Here is a 12,503-nt window from a genome sequence, read left to right as displayed (position 1 = left end):
GGAGGAGGTGTAAGCTCAGCTGGAATGTTAAGACCGTACATTGTGATTCTCAAGTTTATAAGAATTCTTCTCCTCAATGATTAATGTTCACATATATTGATTTACCATTGTTATTGACGATCATTAATACTTTAATTATCAAAAGATTCTATAAAAATAAATACATAATCTGACTTGACTTCATATAATATATTAGATTGTAAAATTATTTTTATTAAAAAGTATATTTTACATATTATATAAAATCATATCAATTTATGAATTTATTTTTATAGTAAATATTAGTTATAACAATTCTCAATCACTTATGAATTATATAATTTATATGAATGGAGGAAGCCGGCGTATACTAGCCGGTAGAGTAGCGTCATATTTTGTTTTAAGTACCTCAAGTATCTTAATTACTCTCAAATATTATCATTATTATTTTTTATTTTATTATTATTTTTTATTTATTTTTTATATTATTTATTGTTTTTTATTTATTTATTATTATTATTTAATATTTTTTTATTTTTTTATTATTATTTATAAATATTCTCAAATATTTTTACTATCTAAACTTAGCGGACAGTGAAGTAATCTTAGATGATTGAATAATGATAAATAATTAATAATAAAATATTAAATAATAATAATAATAATATATTAAATAATAATAAAATGATCTCTCATATCACTCCACTAGCCGAACTGAGTCTTAAAATTCGAATAGAAATTATGGAAAAATTAATCCCACAGAACATCATAAAAATAATATATCCTTTTTTTTTTTGAAATAAAAAATAATATATCCTTAAAAACTATTATCATGGAGAGAATTGAGAGTGGCTAATTTAAGACAATTGCACATTTTCCAAGCGGATGATGATGAAAATGGAATCAATTAAATGAGCTGTTTTTTGGACCCCACACGTAGCTAAGTTGCATGAACCCATTACAGATCCCGCAACACAAGGGAGCATTTATGCAAAAAAGAAAATTAAAGGGTATAATGTCACGTGCGCCATAGCGCTATGTACAGGTATTTTTGCGCACACCCTTGTGCATGTCGCTGATGTGGCAGCTTATTTTATATTATTAAAAAAAGAGATTTGTTAAGTATAAATAGTTTGTCATATCTAAGAATATAATCAGTCCGATCTGGTTCGGTTTTGAACAAAATCTAGAACCGAATCAGTATGTCCTGATTTTTTATTTTTTAAAACCGATTACGTCCCGGCTACCCTCCTAAACCGGTACATCCGGTTTACCGATTTCTGATCCGGTCCGGTCTGGTTTTTTGATTTTTTTAAAATGTAAAAAATATATAATAAAATGTTACTTCTTATGATAAAATATTATTAATAATTTAATATATATTATATTTAAAGCATATGATCAATTAAATTTTCATTTTTAAGATTAAACTTTTATTTTATAAATTATAATAACATTATCTTATATATAATTATATTAATAACATATGATCAAATAAATTACAAATATTCATATTTAATATTAACATTTTATGTTATAATTTATAAATTATAATATGAAATTATTTCATATATGATATATAATTATATATTATATATAAAATTTAATATATTATTATATATTATATAAAATTTAATATATTATTATATATTATATATAAAACTTATATATATAAATATTTTGTATAATATATAAAATTAATATTTATATATATATATATATTTTTTCCAACCGGTCCGGTTCGGTTCCAGAAACTACCGAACTGAAATCGGACCGGTTCCGACCGGTTTTCATAATATAGGAACCGGTTCCGGACCGGACCGGTTCAAAACCGGACCAACCAGTCCGGTCCGGTCTGATTTTTCGGTTTAAATTTACACCCCTAGTCATATCAAACTATATATCAATATTCATATAGTTTTTTTTATTAAAAAATAAATTAAAAAAATTGAGAAAAGAAAAAGATTTTTTATCTTATGAAAATTATTTTTGTCTTCAATTCGCACTGTTTCATTAAATGAATGTTTTATATTTAATATTGGTGCAGTTTGATTCACGAAATCACTTACAATAAAATTTTTCCTTTAAAAAAATGCAACAAAAAGGAGGGGTTCTGTTTCTCCATTCCCATTCGAGATATGGCTGAATGTCGTCTCCCCCAAGCATTTTTGGCATTTTGCACCCCATTTTGCAAGCCATTTTCACGTTCTCCATTCATCTGCAACCCACGTCTCTCTCTTAGATAGTGCTTTATCGGCTGCGCTGCACTCCTTCGCTACCCACATGAACTCCCTCATCAAATGTTTTAGAGAGAAGCCCCCTAGTTAAGGGTGTTCATCCGGATTCCAACCCGGAAACCCGGGTCTACCCGGACCGGGACCCAGGTTTCAAACCCGGTCCGGTTCAGACTCGGGCCGGAACTCGGGTGAATCCGGATTTTTTAAAACCCGGGTTCCGGGTTGAACCCGGATTTATTTATTTATTTTATTTTTATTATTAATTTGACTTCAAATATTTTGTCTCCATTTAAAATTTCAAATCATATTCTCAATAAAAAACCAATATAAATCTCTTTAGTCTTGCTTCTTAATACAATATAAGCCTATAAACAATTAATTAACTTTTTAACTAAATACATGTTAAAATAAAAATAAAAATCAATATTCATCATGTAAAATGCATGCAACATACAAGATGCAATCAACTATATATGTTTGAACTAATTTGCTAAGAATATTACAAAATACATACATTGCTTTAATCAAACTCTAATACACAACAAATTGTTTGCAAAAAATAAGATATTTTTTCAGCAATTAGCTTTTCTTCCAACAATCACAGGATAATAGTTTTGACAAGCTCTATTGGCTGAATCAGAAAATAGTATTTGATGTTGTTGCACGCCATATGGGGAAGGAGCATTTGTTACAACCTGTACAAACTAGAAGCAATATAATAGGTGTTACATAAACCTAACAAAAATAAAACTCTAAAAAAGTGGGTTTGATATGATTAGATGTTTTTGGTGGTCTACAACTTGCCTATTTAGAATCTTTAGTATACAAGCTATGCATGAGATCAAACCCTAAAAGAAATGCCAGTATACATGATTTCTGGTTGAGGGATTTAACTCAATTAGAAATTTGGACCAACTTTCAAACAGCACAATCTTCATGAGTTTGCAAGTAGTAAAAATGTATGCACTTTATTCTCAAAATTGCTACTAAAAGTTTAAAACTCCTTCCACCCCCGAATGGAAGGTAATGAAAATCCTGACCCTTCATTTCCATTTGATCATGTTGACCAAGCTTATCATATGAGTAGATAAAAAATCTCTCAAGCAAAAACTCATATGGGTCATTCCATTGCTCCAGGTCCCTCATGATGGCATAGACATTAATCAGCACTTTAGACTTGGCCTTTACATGAAATCCATTGATCATGCAATCTTTGGTGCATTCTCTATGGATGAGGGGTACTAGAGAATGTAGTCTTAGGGGTTCCTTCACAATGGCTTGCAAGTAAGGAAGATTTGGGACAAACTAGCAAGGTATTCCTTTTGCTCTTAGGGGTTCCTTCACCATGGCAAACCTTAAGTCACTCACCTATTTATCAACTATGAACATAAGGCCTTAAATTTGGGTTATCCTATAAAGATGTTGTATTAGCATATTGTAGTGTTAATGTGATCATTATTATTATTATTCTTATTTTCAGTTGCATGAGGCTGAAACTTGTAATAGATATTTACAATTAAATATAGAAACGTGATTAGAGGACTAGCTGCTTCACCAAACATGATTAGAAACCCAAAGGCCCCAATTTTTTTTCCAAACTCCACCCAGAAACACAACTAACTTTTAAAAAATAATCTAGAAAAATCAAATATACCACATCCTAAAAACCATTTCTTCCAAATCATAACAAATCTTCATTATATATATATATATATAAGTTTTTGGATATAACAGATCTAAACAAATCCTAAACAGATACTCAAACATTCAAACAGATTTAACCCATAAAAATACTCCTCAAACATTCAAACATTATCATAAAAAAAAAACCTAAAATCAACAAAAAGAGAACAAAACAGAGGGACGAAATAAAACATACCCAAACGGAAATAAGTTCTAATCTCTTGGATCTCAAGCTCAAGCACTTCCACCGTTCGGCATCGCAAATTGCAGAGAGGGAGATAGAGCAGTGAGAGAGTGATTTCGAGAGGGGCTAGGGTATCGCAAATGCAGAGAGAGAGAGAGAGAGAGAGAGAGAGAGAGAGAGAGAGAGAGAGAGAAGGCATGAGAGAGGATTTTAGAACTAAGCATGAGAAATGTGAGAGAGAGAGAGTATTATATATAATATGAAGGATAATGGGCGAGAGAGAGGGTTGGGGGGGGGGGCTAGGGCATCTCCGTAACGATGGCTTTTATATCTAAACCCGGGTACCGGCCCGGGGTTATTCAGGGCCGGAACCCGGATAACTGGGTTCCAGACCGGGCCGAGAAAAAACCCGGCCAGGATGAACAGTCTTACCCCTAGTCGTCGGCGTCATCTATGGTAAGTGGTTACATTTTTCCCATTTTCATGAAAGTCCATGTGTTAGAAGAAACATTTACTTCAAATTTTTAGATATATATTGTCAATACTTTGGTTTCTATTGTGTAATCTGTGGATTTAACTGCCAAGTCAAAATTCAATTTTGATTCTGCCCTCTGTTTCCTTCGCATTATGGTGTGCATAATTCACATCTCCAGTTTCGTTTAAAGGGTTTTGAAGGGAAATTTTGGGGTACTCTTGTTGCAAAGCCCACAACTGGAAGGCAGGCCCAGCAAAGATCACATGCATCTTGAACGATGCTTTCTTGGTCTTTGCCTGCAATATGGTTGCAAACATGCATGTAAGGTGGTCTATTTATACGTTTCCGCATGAAGTCTATTTATAATTTTTTTTGTGCTAAAAAATGGGTCCATGTAATTTATTAGTATTGATTTTCTGTTGAAATTAAATAATTAATTTTTTCCATCAAATACTTACTTATATAACATAATATTAAAGTAGCAGTTATGAATTTAAACAAAAAATTTAGTAATGGCACCTTTATGCTCGCATTTTATGCATTTAATGTTAGTATTTCCGCTACGAATCAATTAGCACGCCACAATTGTGAATTATTACTAAGCTATAAAGACTAAAAAATGCATTGTCACATAGAGTTTTACACCATAAATGATCTCTTTGGTGGACTTCGTGCCGTTTGGATTGAGAGTTGAGGTAAGATGAAATGAATTAAATAAAATATTATTTTTTAATAATAATATTATTTTATAATTTAAAAAAATTAAATTATTTATTATATTTTATATAAAAAATTTTAAAAATTATAATAATGATATGAGATCAATTAAAATCAATTATTTTAATTTCTTCGTGAAATGAATTTGATCTAGCTAACGCACAAAATGCTGGTAGAAAATAATAGAAAGAAGCTCTCATTTCAATCCTTTTCCAAAGTCTCAACCCATCCATTTAAATGAAAAGGAGAAAAAAGATAACACGTGGCCGTGGGAGAACTTCCTAGAGGAACAAACTCGAAGCTTTGCTTGGAAATCACTTGAAGGTCAGGAAAGGAACCCATGGAAATTTCTTTTCGCATTAAAACTTGTACTCTAAGAACTCTCTCACACGTGGCAAAAATCGAATTGAGAAGGACCCGCAAACTGACAATTCTGAGTTCCCACCAATCACGTGGCTTTTACACATTTTGTAAACACAATGTACAGCTGATAATCATGATCTATGATTCTATATACAATAACAACTAGAACACAACCCTGTCTTGGTTAACGTGGCAATTCAGCCACGTAGATACTTAATTGATATATTTCATTGGTAGATACCATAATGAATATTGCATATCTAATGCGTATATATTAATATAAATACTAAAAAAATAATTAATTTGACAGATGAAACAAAAAACTGCCAAACTCCTGACGCAAGCAAATAAAACTCCACATACATATTTTTTTCTAGTAAAACAACAAAAACATTTTTTAGAAGAGAAAGGCACCTCAATAAAATACAAATGCATAGAAAGGGCAGAAAGGTACGATAATGTATTCGAGCTACCTTATAATTTATGATAGCTTCTTACATATAACGATGGTTGAACCAAAGTCATGAGGTAAAATTGCACGTTTGGATACAAAAAGTATTTTATCTCATATACTTATTATAATTTTTACATAAAATATAATAAATAATTCATCTTTTATAAATTCTAAAATAATAATAATATTAAAAATAATATTCTAATAATATTTTATTAAACTTTCATCTCATATCATATCAACTCACTAAAAATGATATTCGCATGACATGGAGCGGGATCAAGGCCAGCTCAATAGGTTATGGGGCCTAAGGCTAAAGTTTTGAGTAAGGCTCATTTCTTCTTCTTCTTCTTTTTTTTTTCAAAGTAAAATTATATAAAATTATTTTTTATTTTTATATTATATTTTATTTAAAAATAAATCTTATTATTTTGTAAAGTAAAATTATTGATTAAGATTTTATACCACATTTTCAACTAATAACTGACTTAATCTTTTTTAGGAAATTTTTTATTTAAAGGGAATTTTATCAAATCTAGTTTTATAAATACTTTAGACTCTTAGACACAATTATAATCCTTATTATCAATAAAATTCTATAAACAACTTACACATTTGAAAAAAAAAATGGACATTTGCCTCTTCAAAAGATTATACAAAACCTTGAAAATATGATTTTGTTATTTATAATTTTCCCATTAATCATATATTAAACTAATGATGATAAAAAAGAAGTATATTCTTAGAAGAAGAATAGGTAAAATACTTATTATCTGTGATACTTTTAAAAACTAACAATGACATAATATCTATTCGATATTGTTTATATCTTCAATCTCATTGAGTTAATTAAAGTGTTTTATTGGATATATATTTTTAAAAATTCTACTTTCTATTTTTATTTTTATTTTGCCTTCTTACATTAAGGGCCTTAAGCAATTGTCTAACTCGCCTAATGGAAGAACCGTCCTTGGGCTGGATAGCGGAATGTGAACTCATGTTATCCAACCCTATAACTCACTATCCAAACCTCCTCTAAGAGGGGCATGTCAAATATTTTCCGATACCAAAAAGAAAGTTTGGCTTTGTTTGCTCTGTAGTTAGAGTATATAATTTCTAAAACTAATTAATTATCACAAAAGAATTTGGTTTCGCATATTTTTGGAAGACATATAGTTAGTTGTAAGTCAATTCAAAACAAAAGTAGGTGTCGGAAAATTGAAATTAAAACCCTCTCACTAGAGAACAAGAACAGTAACTACTCTAACAATTAATAATGCAGACAAACTTGACTAATTAGGTTCATGTTATATATATATATATATATATATATATATATAGAATGGAGTTTATTTTCTAGGAGAAGATGCCTTGATCTGATACTTTTGTATTTTCTTTAAACAAGCAAGAATATGTGAGTAATTGTTTTGGATAAGCTGTTGGTATTCTCTAATCAAATAAAGAACATAGCGATGTAAAAACCATTATGGATAACGATAAAAACGAACATTAAAAAAATATAGGTTGACAAAATATGTGACTGTGTACCACATTGTCGCATTGTCGGTGGTAAAAGGTGAATCAAATACATGCATAGGGTATGGAACATACCATTTGTATGCTCTAAAAGAAAAATAAAAGAATACTGATTTTATCCTTTTCCCATGTTTTTGTTTTTTTTTTTAATATTGATTTATCCGAAGTAAAGGCCAAAAAAACACCTGTAACCACAAGCTGCTTTTTTTGCTTATTGTGTTTTATTTTATTACATTTTATTCGTTTTTGTAGACTTTTTACCGAACGACCAGAACCAACAACTGCCATCCAAAGTTTAAATAATTAAAAGAAAAAGAAAAGCCGTTGAAAGGGAAAGACAATACAAAGAAAACAAACACCGGAAACCAACCCTCTGCCCTCTACCCCCTACCCCCATCCCAACCCTCACCTCCTTCCTTTGTCCCATAAGTGCTGCTCGACATCCCATTCTCTCACACCTCGCCTCTTTCTCTCTCTCTCTCTCTCTCTGAATCCACTTTGATCTTTAACTCTCTCTAGCGTACCGGCTTTTCTTTTCTACCATGGAGTGCGCTGGGGATAGCCACGGTACCGACACGAATCCCGACGGCGGCAACACTCCCCAGCAAGGGTCGTCCCCGTCCCCTGCCGTCGACCGCGCACTCCAGCTCATCCAATCTGACGACGCCGACGGCAAGCTCCAGGCAGCCCGCGAGATCCGGCGGCTCACCAAGACCTCCCACCGCTGCCGCCGCCAGCTCTCCCAGGCTGTAAAGCCGCTCGTGTCCATGCTCCGAGCAGACTACCCCGGCTTCCACGAGCCCGCTCTCCTCGCCCTTCTCAACCTTGCCGTCAAAGATGAGAAGTAAGTCACGCCCCCCCCTTCTTCCATATTCTTTTATTGCCGTTAGTTATTCAAAATAAAACTCCTTTTGCAATTAAACGAATTTTCAAGGGCCTCACTAAAGTTCGTGCAGAATTGGTTTCGTTTTTCGGGTATTATAAAAGTTACGCTTTTTTAACAATCATGTAGATTAATGCCCTCCTCAATTTCTGTGGCATGAATATTGAATAGTACTCGCAAATTCTGCTCTTTATTCTATATTTTCCTATTTATATTTCCCTTTTTTCTATCTTTTTTTGGGAGGTAAGTATTTTTTATCTGATTGGTTGGTGAGAAAAATTATTAAACTTTCCTGCGTTGCAAGCCGAGATGTGATTTTCTTTTACTCAATTTTCTAGCACACCAAACACGCAAATGGTTTCATATGGTTTTATACTTGACTATCTTGTCCTAGACGTGAATGAGTTTTGGAAAATATTTGTTCCTTCAATTGGTTGGATTCCGATACGTATGATCGATGAGAGATCTAGGACTTAAAATGTGATGGGCTCATGGTATGGTTTGGCTTTCAGAGGAAAAAGGAACAAATAACTCATGCTTGTCATTCAAGAATTTTGCTTTTTCTTATTTGTGTTTTATTTTTTATTTGTTGTAAAACAGAGTACTTTATAAAAATCGAAGGAATTGGAGAAGGAACTGATGAAATGAATGAAATTTTAGTCTGGTGATAGGAATGAGTTTGCGTAGTATTGACCTCAGGATTTAATATGATTTTATCTGCTTTTTGGTGGTTCTTAAAGTTTCAATGGCTATGCCTACCTTTATATCAATAAAATAACTTATTACTTATCAAAAAAAAAAGTTTCAATGCAATTCCCATGGCGTCCTTTGCCCTTTAGAAGGAATTAGATGCTTTTATGGTTGAAAACCAATCGGATTTTGGATGGTGGGTGTGCGAGTGGTGGTGGTTCTTTCGTTCACATGTTTCTCTTGCTTTTTTTTGCTTTTCTCGCCTTTGCCTTTTTCTTGTCTGTGAAGTTTTCTTATTAATATATTATAATATGGGTTTCTGCTGGTGAGGAAGAAAACTTATACCTTATGTGAGAATGAAGGATCCTTCCGTTTCTTTTTTACCCTTTTGTATGTCTGTTACTTTTTGCTATCAAGGTGGTGGTATTACTTTTTATCTTCTTTATTTTATTTTGTTACCTTCACTTATATATATATATATATATGTATATATATTATGATGTCTATATATTTGAAATTAGTGTATATGCTTTCTTTTTAGTTAGTTGACAATTTGGGGGTATAATCAAATACTTTGTAACCTTTGTTTTTACTGGAGAAGCTATATCCAACTGTTTGTTTTGTTGTTAAACATTATATTTCTGTCAAAGGAATTATTCTTGGTGGGGTAATTCACTTAGTTTATAAAGGTTTCTTTAGTACAGGTTCCGCTGAACTCTAGTTCCTTTGTTAATTGTTTTACCCTTATTTTTCAAACTGCTCTTGTGCTGCATTAAGGATGTACACCCAACTGTTATAAATCTTATGTTGGACAGAGGGAATTCCTTAGTGCACAACCACACAACAGCCTCTAGTTTCATTAAGGGGGGCGGCTTGATTAATGAGCCTGGATGACAGGAACGTATACCTTCCACTTTGCTAGCAGATATTGTAGACAAAACTAATTGTCTAATGAAAGCATAAACTTGCCCTTGTTTTATCTTGCAGGAATAAGATCAGCATAGTGGAAGCTGGTGCTTTAGAACCCGTAATCAGTTTCCTCAAGTCACAGGATATAAATCTACAAGAGTGTGCAACTGCATCTTTGCTTACTTTGTCTGCTTCGGGCGCCAATAAGCCGATTATAAGTTCCTCTGGTGCCATTCCTCCACTTGTGGAAATCCTTGGACATGGAAGGCCACAAGCCAAGGCTGATGCTGTAATGGCCCTTTCCAATCTCTCAACGCACCCTGATAATCCTCAAATCATTCTTGAAACAAAACCCATTCCTTCGATAGTTAGTTTGCTTAAAACCTGTAAAAAATCTTCAAAAACTGCTGAAAAATGCAGTGCTCTTATAGAATCTTTAGTTGGGTTTGATGAGGGCAGGACTGCCTTGACATCTGAAGAAGGTGGAGTGCTTGCAGTTGTTGAGGTGCTTGAAAATGGCTCTCTCCAAAGTCGGGAGCATGCAGTTGGAGCATTGCTGACAATGTGTCAGAGTGACCGATGCAAATATAGGGAACCAATTCTTAGAGAGGGCGTAATACCTGGACTTCTTGAGCTCACTGTTCAAGGAACACCCAAATCCCAGTCCAAAGCTCAAATGCTCTTGCAGTTACTGAGAGACTCTCCATATGCAAGATCTGAGCTTCAAGCTGACACGCTGGAGAATATAGTATGCAACATAATCTCCCAAATTGATGGAGACGATCAATCCGGTAAAGCAAAGAAGATGCTAGCTGAGATGGTGCAAGTTAGTATGGAGCAGAGTTTGAGGCACTTACAGCGAAGGGCTCTAGTATGCACACCAACTGATCTGCCTATTGCTAGTTGTACTTCCGAAGTTCCTTCAAAATGATTGTTTTGGTTTTTAAGGCTTTGTCTTTGTGCACATGGGGTTTGTAAAATGTAACTTCCCGTAAGAAGAAAAAATAAAATAAGGTATAGTGAGTGATGCCAGTCCAGGTCGTATATGGTGGTACCGGGTGACTGGTAACTGTCAATAAACTTAAAGCTGTATGAAGTCTAAAAGCATAATTTTGTAGTAGATTTGTAAAGGAACTTCTGTATTACTTGTTATACAGAGATAGTAAAGTACTTCTTTCACCTCTACTTGGTTTTCATACTTTTTCAGTCTCTCTTTTGCTTGCCTAGGAGCTCCCCTGATGGTAGTTCTTCCACTAGCAGTTACTATCATGCTTTTCTGGAATCTTTCTTCGGAAAACTCCCAGGTCGACACCAGGTTCCTAGGCATGATATTGCGATGGTGAACATGTAGAATATTCCTTTGACTGATGTTCACTTCTGGTTCAAGATTGATGGGCGTGGAGTCGGCATCTCTGTTGTTTGTAGAATCGACCTTTGCTTTTGTGAGTGTAAAAGATTTCTGGTTTGCTGACTTGAATTATCCGCCTGTTTTCTGTTTCAGAATTTTCTGGCATTTTTATCTCACAATTCCTAAATTGAAAAAGGAAAAGAGAATTAGGCAGGATAACCAAACTAGAGTTGTCGTTAGTGGAAGGAAATTCTTATAGGTTGTTTAACGGTTTTTTCTTTAGCTTTTTTTTCTTTAGATTTTGCTACGAGACCGGATTACTGAAGAATGTGGCGTTAAGTTGCGTTGCCATGCATGGTGATGGCTGGCAAGCTTATATCTCGATTTGCAGTTGCATATTGGAAGTCAGTTCTGCAATATTGATTCAATTCATCACGTTGCATGTTGGAAAACTAGGATCGAAGACTTGGAGTCATAGAAGTTCAGGGCTATTTTAAGTTTCTGTAATTGTCATAATTTTTTTTTTCAAGGGAAATTATCATCATTCATTAAACTTACATCTATGACCGGATACATTCTGGAATGTCCTCATATCAAACATGACATCATAAACCAAAATAATGCATCTAGAACTCCACTACTAGTACACTATTTCCTTTTGTGACTAGTCTTGTCTTCATTATTGTTGATACTCTTTACTGACAAACGTCAAAGGGACAACACTATCTGCCCAAACATAAACTCAACATCATCTTTCATAGAAAGAGAGGACTCAATCTCTACAGATACACGTCCAAGTGACAACTTTTTTTTTTAAAAAAAAAAATTAACAATAAAGAAATAAAAAGTGAAAGCAGTAAGATAGATGTAAAAAAACAACATATTACAGTTTGGATCAATTCTAGTAAATTTAGAAATTTGTGATGGCCTGCGAAGGTAATAAACTAGTCTCTTTTCAACCGCAAAGGTCTGATAGTAATGAATTTGGTGAGCTAATGCGTGTGTCGAGAAAAGTTGTTGGAAGAGGTGGCGCGTGAAAATCATG

The 12,503-nt window shown here is 33.3% G+C and overlaps 1 protein-coding gene across 1 annotated transcript; it reads left to right on the top strand.

Annotated features, from left to right (window-relative positions):
* Positions 1-7,957: 7,957 nt before the first annotated feature.
* LOC108988217 (U-box domain-containing protein 4) lies at positions 7,958-11,295 on the top strand. The gene is made up of 2 exons (XM_018961400.2): positions 7,958-8,472; positions 10,189-11,295. Exons 1-2 carry the CDS (start codon positions 8,171-8,173, stop codon positions 11,039-11,041), a joined length of 1,155 nt encoding a protein of 384 aa, XP_018816945.1. The 5' UTR covers positions 7,958-8,170; the 3' UTR covers positions 11,042-11,295.
* Positions 11,296-12,503: the final 1,208 nt, after the last annotated feature.

This window comes from Juglans regia, chromosome 1, assembly GCF_001411555.2.
Source record: "Juglans regia cultivar Chandler chromosome 1, Walnut 2.0, whole genome shotgun sequence".
Classification (NCBI taxonomy): domain Eukaryota; kingdom Viridiplantae; phylum Streptophyta; class Magnoliopsida; order Fagales; family Juglandaceae; genus Juglans; species Juglans regia.
The sequence above is the reverse complement of the archived record's forward strand: the minus strand, read 5'-3'. Positions and strand labels throughout refer to the sequence as shown.